Below are 15,835 nucleotides of genomic sequence, written 5' to 3'. Positions count from 1 at the left end.
CAACGCCTTGCAACGAGACGGGCTGCGACGTTCTAAAACTGGGCAGTTCACACCGGCTGCAACGCGCTGCAACGGGCTGCGACGCTAGGTGGTTTCCATAGCAACTGTGAACGCTCTGGCACAGCTGAGAGCCGCAACATCATCATTTGCGTAGGTTAGGGATTAGTTAGGTTTGCGATTAGTTTTCTTTTTATTTTACTTGAGAGTAGGCTAGAGTTACTAAGTTTTGTCATTCTCCACTACATCTGCATTGGAGTAAATAGCTGGAGCTTACAGTTAGTTTAGATTACCCGTTGTTGGATACATTGCATTTTCCGTTAGTTGAATTTCAGATTGATCTGTCTTAGTTCACCATCGGCTCAACTACTTGGAGATGGATAACTTAATTATAAACAAGCCTAATTATGTTAGTGAGAGTGAAATGGTCGCAGTTTTTGCTGTGGCTTTAATCATGAAAAGGAGAAGACGGCGAGTTATAAAGCCAAGAATATGGAGCCGCAGTTGGGTACTTCAGCGGCAGAAACAGGGTGCCTACGCCAATCTGGACAACTTACATCTGACGTCGGCTCGACTTCGGATCTTTTTAAGCTGGAGTGGACAGTACGGTACCGGGACGGAGTAAGGCCGTGACGTACAAGTTGTTCTGTGCTGTGATTGGCTGAAGAGGAATAGTTAAATCGCCGCGTTCTAAAACTGGACCTTGCGATTTGACATGTTCAATCTCTGGCGACTCCTTGCGACGCCTTGCAACTCCTTGCAACGGCTTGCAACGGCTTGCAACGACCCGTTCACACCGCCCCTGCGACGTTCTAAAACCGTCTCGTTGCAAGCCGTTGCAAGGTGAATCTTTGGTCTGAACTGGGCTTAAAAAAATAATCCCTTTGATTTTATAAAATTTTTAAATGTTAAATGCTATAAATCTATTATGCGGCTGGAACTTTTGACCTACACATGTCAAAACACTTGTGATGAACTCAGATTACTGTCCTACACATAACACAAAGCTTAATTTCTCCAAAAACCGACCTTTTGATTTTATACTATTTTTATAATGTTAAAAAAGGGCTATAAATCTATTAAGCAGCTTGACCTTTTCAACTGCCCATATCAAAACACATCTGGTGAACTCAGCTAACTTCCCCACACATAACGCAAAGCTTATTTTTTCCAAAAACCGACCTTTTGATTTTATACTATTTTTATAATGTTAAAAAAGGGCTATAAATCTATTAAGCAGCTTGACCTTTTCAACTGCCCATATCAAAACACATCTGGTGAACTCAGCTAACTTCCCCACACATAACACAAAGCTTATTTTCTCAAAAAACCCACCCTTTGATTTTCTAAATATTTTTTACTCTCAAAAAAGGATATAGATCTATTATGCGGCTTGACCTTTTGACCTACCCATATCAAAACACATCCGATGAACCCAGCTTACTGCCCCACATATAACACAGAGCTTATTTCTTCCAAAAACCGACCTTTGATTTTATACTATTTTCTTAATGTTAAAAAAGGCTATAAATGTGTGGCAAATATGCGGCTTGACCTTTTGATCTACCAATATCAAAACACATCTGGTGTAATCAACTAACTGCCCCACACATAACACAAAGCTTATTTTCTCAGAAAAAAAAATGGTATAAAATCAAATGGTGGGTTTTTGGAAAATAAATAAGCTTTGTTTTACATAGGCAGGTCTTGTATTAACACATCTAAGTTGGTTTTGTCACAAATTCGTCCATCGAAGCCAGTGCTAAATAGATTCTTCGAATGTGTCGAATATCCAACGTCCAATATAAATTAACTTTATCACGCTTGGTGTAAGAGGCATCTGGATCACACCATTAGAGCCTTCAGCCCTTAATGTCCCAAAGGTGGTCATATCAAACAATCCGTCTGAAACTAACAATTACAATAGGATCCCCCGCACTTGGTGCTTGGCCCCCTATATGGTAAAGAGGAACTACACAATCTCCAACATTTCTTTATATTTCCCTGTTCTCTTTACTTCCCCATCACAATGGTTTACCTACCTACCTTCCTTCCTCTACCTCTATAGATTAACAACACATAACATTGCTTTGACTTTGTTCGTAAGCCTGTGAAGAAAGTCTCAAAAAGAAAATTTAAAAAGTGAAGTTGAAAGTGTATGATGTCCAGGACTGGGAATGGGAATGTGGCTGCTGGGGACACCACCAAGGGGGTTAAGGAGAGGATTGTGGATATTTACGTCAGTGTGGAAAGTCTGTTTGTTTACGATAAACCCTGGATGGAAGGAGACAGTAAAGGGGCATCTGTGGATAACGAATACTCAGGTATGAGATTACAACACAATGCCTCATAGTATTTAACATAACACAATTGAGTACTAAATGTTTAAGCTGCATATTTTATAGAGACATACGTTAGCACAGCAGTGTGAGAGACTCTTAAATGTTCTCTTCCAGAAAATGATGTTAAATAGGTCAATATATATTATATAGCACCGGCATTCCTGGCAGAATGAAAACATTAAAATGTAAAACAGAAATACAATCTATTATTTTCTGCAGGACTGTGTCACTGTGTATCAACGGTAAAGCATTTTAACAACATCAGAATTGTATCAAGGATCTGATTTATTATTAATGTAATTCTTGTAGTAGCAGCCGTGGTAGAAGTAGTAGTAGTGGTAGTTTTGTAGTAGTAGTAGTAGTAGTGGTCGTTTTGTACTAGTAGTTGTATTAGTTAGAAACAACATGGTCAGTCTATTATGTTCCATGCTCCACACTCCCACCAGGACCAGTGAGGGCTTGAGACTGCAGTCTCTAACCGGTCAGTTGTTCTGTTCCTCTCTCACTCTCCCTCTTTAAGAGGTGGCCGAGGCTTCAGGGCAGAAGAAGGCCTGCAGGATCCGAGCCGTGCTGCCTTGGCTCCTCGTGGTTCTCCTCCTTGTGGTCGTCACAGGCCTCGGAATCGCCCGTGAGTAGAGCCAAGATGGCCGTACTCATACTCAGATGATTCCACTGCAGTATTTGATACATTTCCGGGAAATCATCTACGTAGAGACACTCCTGCCACGCCCCCATTTGCCTGGTCAAATCTGCCCGCGCGTGCGCTTCAAGTCCGCACTTTTCACTTCACAGTGTAGCTTTGCACGTTTGTGTAACAATGCCTTCCCCTCCCAAAAAAAATTTTTTGGGTTGTGAGGGAAACTTATTTAATTTATTTGGTTTTCCGAAAGACCCAAGTACAAGTAGTAGGCTACATGCAAGCGCAAAAGGATGGAGCTCGACTGCCCTTCGCAGGTCTTCCGGAAGGTAACCAATCACAATGGAGTGGGGTTGGCAGGAGGGGGGCAAGGGGGCGGAGAAGGGCGAAACCAAGCGTTGACAGAAAATGCTGAAAGCGCCCAGATGAGAGGAAGAGTTTCCCGAAAATCTGGATCGTCTTTTGTGCTGTGATTCGTGTCAGGTTGCGCTATAGGAGTCATTAATAACAAATTAAGACCAGAAAAGTTGCATAATAGGGTCTCTTTAAGGACAGGCCATTTCCTTTAGGAGATCGCCACTTTATTCAATCATAGGGCTAGGTGATCTCGGGTCCTAAATGAGTTATTCCGTTATTTTAAATGTCTCCGGCTTGCTTGATGGACAATGAAATGGGATTTGACAAGTATGGGACTAATGTATGGGCTAGATTGATTTGATCCCCCTGTGACCCGGAAGTTCTAGGGAGTTCCCTATTTTCCGATCCGTATTCTGACGGAGAGGGAGAAGGCTTGCTCCGACATCAGGGACTGAGACGGCACAACCTACCGCCTGTCAATAGGAAAACACCTTGAAGCCAAGAAAGCTGGAGTGGGGGTACCGTCGTCTATCCATTTCGTCGTTCAATTGAGCAAGCCTTGTTAGTTTTACATCAGGCTAGAGAGCGGTTTACGCCCTGATACACTATGAAGCCAGTGTTGCAGGAGGCTTGTGATCTCTCTGCCCAGCGTACCGTGACGTGAACGCCACCTGTGTTAGTCCTCAGTGACGCCTCTTTGAAAAGAGTCTTGTGTGATGAGTTGGCAAATGACAAATTTAAGTAATTGATTGACTCTCACCCCTACGTCCAGTCAAAGAAGAACAGGCCGATAATGTCAACCAAACCAGCACACTAATGGAGGTCCTGGAGAAACTATGTGGTGAGTGAAACAGTACTGCATAGCAACATATATAACAAAGTGTTATGTTTGTTCCTTATATATGACAAACCAGGCGCAGCAGCATGTTTAGTTCCTAGCACTCTTCAGGGCTCTCAAGTTTTGAACTGAGTTCAGAGTGAGATTCTGTCGACTCTTTATTGCATTAGCGGTCCAACACATACTCGCTCATAGCTCTCTCACAAAGGCTATCTCCCGCCTCTAACTGGTGCTAAGCCTTATGGGAAACGTAGTCCAATAAACCTTATCAACACATCTCCCTTCCTTTAGAAGTAAAGCATTTTCTTTCTAAACAAATGCATTCAAAATAAGTAACTGCATTACCACATAACAACAACTAAACAACATTTGTTTACTTAATTATTTAGCCCATAAGCATCAAACTTTGTTTTCTCATTATAAAATATTCAAAGCGAAACATAAATTATACTGCCATAACCACAGTTACAAACATCCCCCCCCCCTCCCCCCATAGTCCATCAGCAGGATTCTATCAGTCTCTCAGGTGGTTTAACCATCCTGCTGGGTCTGTGTTTCACAGCTGGTGAACTGGGTACGGTTTGACCAGATTCAGTAGTATTCAGGGAACTCAAACAGTCCTTGTTGCCCGTATTGGTATTTGTCACCTCTGGTGGCTGTGTGACAGTCTCGGAGCAGTTAGTTTGAAGACGAATGTCCACACGATTTCTCCTCAGGGCTGCTCCATGATCTGTCTGGATGAGGTAAGAACGAGGTGCAACCTCCTGTTGTAGAAGTCCTTGCTGTGTCCACGTTCCTGTTGAGTAATCCAGAAGGCGGACTCTGTCCCCTGGCTTCAGGTAAGGTAGCTGTTTTGCACTTTTGTCATGCCTTTTCTTCTGCTTCACTTTCTCCTCCTCTTTGGCTTGCCTTACTTTCACTGCTCCCTTTGGTTTTAGCAGATTCTCGTGCATGGGCAGATTAGTGTGAATGCGAAGTCCCATCAACATCTGGACTGGTGACAGGCCATTTTGCAGTGGCGCGCTCCTGTAAATCAATAAACTTATGTGAAAGTCCTCATTTCCGTCATGTGCTTTCTTCATTATTCCTTCGATGATCTTAACTGAGCTCTCTGCAAGTCCATTTGACCTTGGGTAGTTTGGGCTTGACGTGTGTTGGTTAAAACCCCACTCTTTAGCGAATTCTTCAAATTCGCATTGCAATCGAACAAGTCAACTCCGACCTTGTAGTATGGGTATTTCGGCACTTGGTGTGGCATCAGCGGCTCTGCCTGCTGTTTTGGTCTGTATGTGAGACATAATTCACAAGAAGCCGTAGTATGGCTGATATCTGTGTTCATTCTTGGCCAATACATAACTTCTCGTGCCCTCCGCTTGCATTTTTCTTCTCCCAAAGGTCCTTCATGTATCTTTTGTAACATTTTCTTCGCATTGCAGGTGGAATGACAAACTTGTTTCCTTTGTATATGATGCCATCCACAACAGTGACTTTTGTTCCACACATCCAGTAGTCCTGTATTGCAGCTGGACATGTTTGTCTTTGTTCAGGCCATCCTCTCAGTATTGACTCTTTTTCTCGATCCGTGCATATCTAGTTTCATCTGATGTCAACGCTCTGGACGCATAGGCAACAGGTCGCCAGTCTTTTTCATGTAGCGGTAGCAATACTGCCTCTAGTCCGTACTGTGACGCGTCAGCTGTAATCCGTGTCTCCGGGTCATAGAACGTAAGCACAGGCTCGTTGGTGAGTATTCCCTTCAAGTTTTTAAAGCAGTCTTCCTGTTCTGGTGACCGTGTCGATTCATTTTTTTCCTCCAGGAGACGCCTGAGTGGCGCTGACTTTGTTGACAGCTGAGGTATGAATTTTGCAAGGGGAGTTACCATACCTAGAAACTAGGGATGCACCGAAATTAAAATTCTTGGCCGAAACCGAAAACCGAAAATGAGGAAACCAAGGCCGAAAACTGAAACACCGAAAGAAATTATTATGCCAATTATTAGTACCATTTAGGGTTGCCGCGGTATACGGTATTACCTGTGTTACCGGTGTTGAGGTCAACACCGAGTTATTTTTTATAATTTTTTTCCAGTAATAAAAAAAAAAAGCGCCATAATCTTTAGGCCTATTTGATTAAAAAAAAAAGTTTGGCAGTTTGTCTTTGCACTGTTTTATTTTTGATGTGTTTTATTCATAAAAAAATAAAATATACAAACCTAATAGATAGGCTACCTATTAAAGCGTTGGAACACACAAGACCGGTAACTATAGCAACGCCGGACAAATCCCTGCCTCAGGGACAACATCCCCCACAAATGTCATAGACTTTACTCCTAACAGGCATTTATCTTTGTTGAGTTTTAAGTTTACTTGCCGTGTCAGGTCGAGCACCTGTCTCAGTCGCACATCATGTTCTTCAGTTCGGCTGGACGCCCACACGATGATGTCATCCATCATGGTATCGACTCCTGGTATGTGTTGAAAGAACACATACCAGGGTTAGGGTTAGGTGTCAGCGCACTTGCGCTGACAGGATCCCATATGGAAGGCGTAAGAATCTGTACCTTCCCTCTGGCGTGTTGAAAGTACAAAGCTTGGAGCTTTCCTCATCTAGCTTTATTTGCCAGAACCCAGACGACACGTCCAGTTTACTGAACCACTTAGCTCCAGCAAACTGTGCCATGATCTCTTCTCTTGTCGGCAACTTAAAGTGTTCACGTTTGATTGCTTTGTTAAGATCCCTTGGATCGAAACACGTTCTCAGCTTTCTGTTGGGCTTTTCCACAGCGAATAGTGAGCTGACCCATGATGTAGGTTCATCAATTTTCTTTAGCACTCCTAGTTTCTCCATTTTAGTTAACTCTTCTGTGTGTTTTCCTCTCAGCTTGAATGGTATTTTTCTGCATGGATGAACACATTTTCATCATGCTTGTAATCCCAATATTGGCTTGACACTCATATCAACAATCAACAGCATTGCTTTCATTTGCTTACCGCTGTGTTCGAATGTTGCAATGCAGCCTCCTTTGACCGGCACTTTTTCTCCATTGTATCCTCTCACTTTCGTTTTCACAGGGAATATTTTGCTTTTCACGGTGAGTTTCTCATACTCATTCACAGATATGGGGTTGACTGAGGCTCCCGTGTCGAGTTTGAATGGAATGATAGTCCTGTTAACAGTCTATGGCACTATCCATTCTTCTTAATCTTTAGCCTCCTTTATATGCACAGCATCCACAAAGAACTCCTTATGTTCCTCTTCAACTGCAGGTGCCTTCTTTTTCTTAAAGGCGTCCGCTTTGCAGCATTTTGAGAAGTGGTTATTTTTCCCGCAGTTATGACACTCCTTGCCATATGCTGGACACAACATTGGTTTGTGGCTTCCTCCACATTTCCCATATTTAAAGTCTGTTTTAGCCTCTCTTTGCGACTTCTATGTATTTGGATTTATTTGGCTCTGCACATGTTAATAGTTTTGTCCAAATTTCCAGTTTTGCTGCCGCCACAGTCTTTCTCTGAGTCCATTATCGGGTATGCCACAGACGATTTTGTCTCTAACTAGCTAGTCTTTCAAATTTACAAATTCACACGTCTTACTCAGTGTGTGCAACTCGGCTAGATACTGATCAAAACCTACTCCTTCTTTTTGATCACATGAGAAAAACGTATATCTCTCAAACATAATGTTCTGTTTTGGCACAAAGTACTCTTCAAACTTGTCCATTAGCTCATCCAGGCTCGCATCATCATCAAGTTGGAAACTGTTGCACATATCCAATGCATCCTCACCTATCACGTGCAGCAAGATTGACGCTTTTACTTTATCTTCTTCTCCACTTGCAGCCGTAAAGTTGAATCTCTGCTTGACAAATACTTTCCCGCAACAAATGCCCTAAATAAATGCTTCTTCATCAATTGCCCTGCCTCCAGGGAATTCAATTAATTATTAGTGTGTCTATGTCAATTCATGTTTTTTTTGTATTTTTCGCAGAGCAAATGGGGGGTACTGATAATTGGAAAAGACTTCCCTGCTGTTGTTACTCCATCTGCCCGCAAATTGAAAGCCAAGAAAGAAAGAGCAGTGAGGAAAGCGGAAAAGATTGTGTCTACACACAAGCCGACCTAGCCAGCATAACCACTAGAGAGGAGCAGGTGAGCTGTCCTTCTCCTTAACATTCAGCGTTACGTTGTCGACCTCTCTCCCCCCAACCGTGCTAATCAATGATCCCTTTCATTTGGTCATTCTCCATTTTTGTGAAACAAGGAAATTGTTTCTAGATTGTCTTCTGACAAGCCAGCATGGGTGGGTCTGAAGAGCGACGATGATGGAGTGTGGTGTTGGGTGGATGGTACTCGTCTCCCCACTAAAAGGTAAGAGAACTATTTTTCAATAGATATTCAAAAGAGGCCTGTGTGTCTGAGAAAATCTCAGTAGGATGCTTGTTTCAGCATCCGTCGGGATGGAGAGGGTGTTTACTTTGATTGGCATGGGGTTTGTAGGGGGTTAAATTATTACCATAGAATTAAATAATGATTAATGGAATAATTAGCATAATTTCAACTAAACGTAAGCAAACAACACGACGGTGGTTACAGTCACATCCTATCCAAACCATTCTCCACAAGGTCACTCCCATCACCGTTGCTTTGTGAATATTAGGGCTGGCCCGAATACCATTTTTCAGGCTTCGAATACTCGCTGGTTTTTCCGAGCGAATATTCGAATACTCGTTCCAGAAAAACACACCATCAAAAACAACATTAATAATCCCTATATACTCCCTGGAACCAATTTAGAAAGTATCTGCATATTTTCTTGAAGATTTAATAGCTTTTGAACGTTAATTATTAGGCCTAAGTAAGTTGGAGTTCCTTAGTTTTTCCCCGTGGAAGCGAACAGCTGTTGCTCCGTTCCAAATCAGCTGTCCTCTGCCATCTCAGCCCTTAGGGGAGCTTTTCAATTCATCGTGGAACGTGCATATGCTCAGGGAATTTGTACAATAAATCCATAACAAATACTGAATATTGATTGTCTTATGTGTCCATATTATATCCATTATATTGACCGGGTATTCCCAAGACGCTCACGCTCTACAGCAAGCCAGTCACAGTTGATTGGCGCAGCGCTGTACAGCGAACGTAAACAAACTAAGCTACGGTTAGCATTTCGCTAAGCATTACTTTTCCTCCCGAGATCCCGCTAATGTTGTGTTGTAAAGTAAAGGGAAACAAGCTATCTATTCTTCATCCACCTCTCTCGCTTCTCTGCTTGGTGTTGCTTATAGTTTGCCTCCCTCGCTCTGGTAACGTCAGGTACGTGGAAAAAAAAACAACGAAGCTCCGAATACTGATTTAAGCTTTGAATACTAATTTTCCAAACGAGTATTCGAATATTCGAATAATTCGGGCCAGCCCTAGTGAATATCAGACCTACAATCCCACGATGTGGAAGTACCCCTTTCAGAATCATGGTCACCCGATGTATCTATGAAGATGCTTGGTAAATGCTGCCGATGATTTACCGGTTGTTTCTTTCACAGTTTCGGGCACGACAGGCCGGAAGAAGAACCCTGTGCTTTGAGACCTCTGAGTTGTTTCGCCTGCAGCTCCAAACAAAACTGGATCTGTGAGAAAATAATAGAATGAGCTCACCATGGCAGGGTACAGCCAACCAGCACACAGACACACTGGTGTGGAAAATTGTATAATTTTAATAACATCACAGATACATTTGCTCATCTTCTTTACTGTATCACTGATTCACTTAAAAAAGCCCTTTGTGTATGTATTTAAGTTACGTTATTTGCCGTCTACTAAATACTTTGAACATGTGCACATTCCACTGTCCTATTTTGCACATTATTGCATAGCAGTAAAGCTTATATTTTAAAGAACAGACTGTTCTAAATCTCTTTTATATTCCTCAGATATTTGCCATAATGTTTTCTTCAAGTAAATGTTTCTATTTCTATAGTTTTCTGCTTTCAGTGCTTGTGGCTTATTTTCTCACTTTACCAAAGTTTGTTTGTTATTGATTGCACCAAATACCAAGAAAAATTCCTTGTAATAAAACACATTTTGAGGAGGATCCACCTGATTGGAGGTGTGTATTGCTTGTGACAGGGGGAGAGGATGTGTGAGAGGGATCTTGCCATAATCCGTCTTTCTATCACGAAGAAAGTGTATTGGACTAATTTGGCCTTCCGGCGGCCATGTTGTTGCAGGCAATGGGTTACTTAGGGAACATTTGGTCATCGTGCGGAGAGACAAATGTCTACAAAGTTTCATGACCGTAGCAGGGGCGGATGGTGTATAAGGGCGATGTGGGCGACGCACTACCAACTGGGAGAAAGAGGATTTTTTTAACAAATTCTATCACAGCAAAAGTAGTTTTCAGTGTTCTAGACATATTATCTGTCATTGTCCAACAAGTCGTGTTTCAAATGGTCCCGCCTCTCATTGACATGGAAAATCGCCCAAGCATTCGACCATTGACTGTAATGTTAAAACTTTTTTTTTACTGAAAATGAGCCTTCAAAGCATTTTCAATGGAGATTTGGGACTCACCCTAACATGCTTAGGTCATATGTAACTGAGCAAAGAGCGCGAAGGGCTATCTTTGATCAAGTCACTAGCTAATTTCAACATGGCAGCTAATGTGTGCAATTCCGTTGCGCCTCTGAAAGAAGTTCCATTTAGTCGACGATCCAATTCAGACAAATTGGCATGAAAACAATCAGGACCTCCAAGACCAAAATTTATAATTAAACAAATTTCTACAAAGGGGGGAAACTCCTACATCCTACATCCTGAATTTTTGAGTGTTCGAGTTGGCTTTGCGAGGCAAGGATGAGACGGAGGGCTCCACAAACCCAGGTATTTTTCTTGGATTGGTGGACTTCGTGGAACAGTTGGATGAAGTTTTCGATGACCACCTGAAAAATGCCGAGGTGTTTAAGGGCACATCCAAGACGGTGCAGAACGAGCTTTTGGAATGTATGCTAGCGGTCGCATAGGAAAGAATTGTGGAGGAGGTCAAGTCAGCTCGCTATCTGCCCATCCAAGCTGATGAAACTACGGACGTCTCCACACAGACACAGCTGGTGCATGTGCTTGGATACATTGATGACAACCATGCAGTGCAGGAAAGTTTTTTTGAGTTTATTCCCGTCTCGGAATCAACGTCAGTTTCAATTGCCAGTGTACTTTTGGAGAGACTGAACCAGTTTTTGGCCGACGACAACGATAAAAATGAAACTCGTTACTAGGCCTACTAGGGGTGTGACGAGATCTCGTGCCATGAGATCTTGCGAGATTAAACTCGACGATATTACCCGTCGCGTTAAAAATCTGTCTCGCGAGATTTGTGATTTATCCAAACTTCTATTTGTCGCCTGTGGGGGCAGTAATGCGCCTTTGCTACATCTAGCCAGCCAGAACATAAAGAAGGAGAAGGAAAAGAAGAGGAGGAGAAGGAGGGGAAGCAGGGGAAGCATCGAAAGCAGCCATAAGCTGTGTTCGAAATCGTTCCCTATCACGGATATAGTGTACTATATAGGGTGCTCACATTTTGTAGTGGTGTTCGAATTCTCAGTGGTTAATTTCATGCACTATATAGTGCACTTAAAATACCCAAAATTTGAGTGTACATACGATGTAGCCTACATGTTACTCCCGTATACCACAATGCAATGCGTTCGTGTTTTTCCGGAGGAGAAGAAGAGGCTGAATAACCGCGAAAACAAATACATTTAATCAAAGTACATTTTGGGTACTTTGATTTGGTTTTGCACATAATTTTGTTTGCACTTGAAAAAAAGAGAATTATTTAATTTAATTTATTTTAATTTATCTTTTATAAATTGTAGTTTTAGTTTCAATTTCATGCATGTAAAGAGTTATAATAAAACATTTCAAAATGCATGCGTGACTTGGTTAAATAAAAGTCTGTTGGTCCAGTCACATAATTTGTCATTGTAGTTTTCGTAAAATCTCGTCTCGTCTCGTTCTCGTGAACCCAATATCGTGTCTCATCTCGTCTCGTGAGCTGAGTGTATCGTCACACACCTACTCGTTACACAAGCTTACAATGGTGCCAGTGTGATGAGGGGAGAGAAGGCTGGTGTGCAGCAAAAGGTGTGAGAACATTGTAAGAATGCCCATTATGTGCATTGCTATGCACATCAGCTTAATTTGAACATGCAGCAAGCTACCTCCCGCATCAAAAAAATCAATGTTTTCTTTTCCGATCTGAGCGGTATTGCGTCATTCTTTTCCCGGTTACCGAAACGGTGCAGCGTTCTGGCCAAGATGGTTTCACGAAGACTGCCCAGAACTTCATCTACAAGGTGGAATTTTAACAGCAGGATCGTCAACACTGTGTAAGAGAAAAGCAAGATGACCTCCTTGAATGTTTTGAAGCCATCAAGACGGGTTCACATGGTCCATTTGACCAGCTCAGTGTTTTTCACCACATTATGCAGTCTTCATCAAAAGGGCCCTCGAGAGCTTCACAAGCAGTGTGCAGACCATTAGGTAAGGTAACATTTATATTATTTGATCCTTCTCAAAGCAAAGCTTTGTTATGAGAACATATGCATGAAAGGAGACTGTATTTGTGTTCTTTTTTATAATATGTTCTTTTTTATAATATATTGCCAGTGGTGTAATCTAGCTTGCATTACTCTGCGCTGGACATCCTGGTTAGGAGAGGCACAATGCATAGCTTAAAAAAATGTGTTTAACACTAACATTACGCATCCCTGCCCATTTTTAAGTGGGTATACTCATCATGCCTTCAGTGTGTCTTGAACAACCACACATAAAAGGTTGCCCATATATTGATATTTTATTGTATTTGTCTACATGCATACTTGACTGTAGATAAACACAATACATTAAAAACAGTGTTTAACACTAATATTATGCATCCCTGCCCATTTTAAGTGGGTATACTGACATCTTTGTACTGGATAAAGTGTGAACATGTGCATCACGTAGACTACAGTACTGTACACAGCCTAACAAACACATTATTGGTTTGTTTGAGACTTTGACCAGCTGCAAGGGCCATTAGGAACCGACGAAGCAGAGGCTGTCTGAAGAGTTCTGCGACACCATCCTGGCTCAAACCAAAGCAAGGTTCTCTTTCACTGGCCACCTTGTGAGTGCTTTGATCTATGAGAATCCTGAATTCAAGGCTTGCTGTGGTGCACTGGCACTGTACCAGATTATCATGAGCTGCAACCTCCAGGAGACATTATCTGAGACTGTGAGTTTGTTGAACATTCTCATAACTACTCCTGAGACAACAGCTGAAGCTGAGAGTTGAAAAGAATGAAGACATTCCTGCGAAATTCAATGGGCCAGGAATGTCAGAATGCACTTGCCATGCTCTCCATGGAGAGGGAACTAGTCCTCAACATGCGTGATTTCAATGAGAAAGTCATTGACCGCTTTGCTGCGCTGAAAGAGAGACGAGCAAAGTTTCAGCACAAGTAATGTAGTCTCTCTCTGTCTCTCTGTCTCTGTCTCTCTCTCTCTCTGTCTCCCCCCCCCCCCCGGGTTGTGAGGGCCGTTACAGCGGCCCTCACAACCCCCCCCCCCCCCCCCCTTCCCCTGAGGATGGACACTGGGTTACAGCGGCCCTCACAACCCCCCCCCCCCCCCCCCTTCCCCTGAGGATGGACACTGGGTTACAGCGGCCCTCACAACCCCCCCCCCCCCCCCCTTCCCCTGAGGATGGACACTGGGTTACAGCGGCCCTCACAACAACCCCCCCATCCCCCCTTCCCGTGAGGATGGATACTGGGTTAAAGCGGCCCTCACAACTCACTAAAAGAAAATCCACCAGCCTCCACTGGATTGTAGGCTAACGGGGTAAGGAAATACGACCATCCAAAGTTGTTTGCTATATCGCCACTGTTACCAGGCTGGCCTTGCGGCGGAAGGATTGGAGGCAGTGCGACCGATGTGAGGGCCGCTGTAACGGCCCTCACAACCCGGGGGGGGGGGGGGAGACAGAGAGAGAGAGAGACAGAGACAGAGAGACAGAGAGAGACTACATTACTTGTGCTGAAACTTTGTGCTGACCGCCGAACAAAACTAGTTTTTGGGCCTCCGTGAAATTTCGCTTTTTTGCTTTTCTCAGTACTTCTGCCACAGACATAATACTTGCATCTGAGTCTGTTTTATATGCAGATCGCATTCATGAGGTCATTTGCATTGACCATTTATGGTTAAAAAGGGGCGTGTACAGGGCGGAACGTGAAGCTGATTCAGCTGCGCACACTTGTAGGCACTCTGTGATTTATAAAGCAAAGATTGCGTACGGTGTGCGTGCGCAGGGTTTTATAAATCTGAATATATTTTGGCGCACGCAAAACTTGGCTTTTGGGCGTACGTACACTTTTAGTAACAATCCCACGCACAGTTTTATAAATGAGACCCCAGGACTGAGAATGGGAATGTGGGCGCTGGGGTCATCACCAAGGGGGTTTAGGAGAGGATTGTGAATTTTTACGTCAGGGCGGAAAGTCTGTTTGTTTACGATAAACCCTGGATGGAAGGAGACAGTAAAGGGGAAGCTGTGGAGAACGAATACTCAGGTATGAGATTACAACACAATGCCTTATAGTATTTAACGCAACTCAAACACAATTTGAGTACTAAATGTTTACACTGCATATTTTTAAAGACATAAATATGGGCTTGACGCATATGCTTGATGAAGTGTTTGACAAACGTTTCGAGAACGTGTCAGAATCATCGGCACGAGCACCCCAGACCAACAACTGACAGCCAAAAGACAGGAAGAAGCACAGAAAACATGGCTAAGAGGAAGAGGGCCGAACTGGAGGATGACTTTCTGGTAAGTTTAAGAATGTCGTGCTATAGTAACGGTAGCTGGTTCTAGCTAGCTAGCTGTTTGCTAGCAAACTTTTTTGGCTTACATTACTTTCTATCAGAGTCTTAGGCGTGCTACATTTGAGCTAATGTTTAGCTTATGCTATCATATGAAACTAGGTCACCAAACGTATCTAATTTTAACAGTTGTGTCATGAATCCATGTCTAAACGGCTTAATGCTTATTGTAATCTGTCTGCTATCTGTCCATTGTGGTCAATGTTCTTTGTGTTTCTTTATACAGTAACAAGAAAGACCAGCCAGAAGAATTCCCAACCATACCCTGAGGCCATGGAGAAGCCGGACTCTGATTCGTCTAGTTTGTTTATTTTAAATGTTGATGTTCAAGAATACGTTATGAAGTTTTCAAAATTAAAAGAATAAATATTTTTCAAAAGATGTGCTTCAACGCCCTTGTATTTACTGTATGTATTTTTTTCTTACCTTTTATCAACCTTGATAATATATAGTACTCATTAATTGTTATTGAGTGCATATTAAAGGATTTATAAACCTTAATAAGCATGGTTCCAACTTTAGATCCCGTACCTCCAAAATTTAATAAAGTTTAATAAAGGATTTATTAACCTTAATATGCATAAAAAATGCTTAGCAAAGGTTTAACAATGACATAATTGGTAAGTTAGTAAGACTCAATCAATGGGTTTGTAATGTCTTTATTAACAACTATAAGAATCTCATTATTATATATAAGACCATTATTAATGTTATTAAGCAATCAATAAATAGTCAACAAGTTTC

At 42.4% G+C, this 15,835-nt stretch overlaps 1 protein-coding gene across 1 annotated transcript; it reads left to right on the top strand.

Annotated features, from left to right (window-relative positions):
- Positions 1-1,608: 1,608 nt before the first annotated feature.
- LOC132456090 (C-type lectin domain family 4 member F-like) lies at positions 1,609-10,045 on the top strand. The gene is made up of 6 exons (XM_060050277.1): positions 1,609-2,321; positions 2,860-2,967; positions 4,106-4,174; positions 8,160-8,320; positions 8,433-8,539; positions 9,709-10,045. The coding sequence occupies exons 1-6, from the start codon at positions 2,156-2,158 to the stop codon at positions 9,812-9,814; spliced, it is 717 nt and encodes a 238-aa protein (XP_059906260.1). The 5' UTR covers positions 1,609-2,155; the 3' UTR covers positions 9,815-10,045.
- The last annotated feature ends 5,790 nt before the right edge of the window (positions 10,046-15,835 follow it).

This window comes from Gadus macrocephalus, chromosome 4 (assembly GCF_031168955.1).
Source record: "Gadus macrocephalus chromosome 4, ASM3116895v1".
Classification (NCBI taxonomy): Eukaryota; Metazoa; Chordata; class Actinopteri; order Gadiformes; family Gadidae; genus Gadus; species Gadus macrocephalus.
Note: the sequence above shows the minus strand (reverse complement) of the source record. Positions and strands in the feature narration are given on the sequence as shown.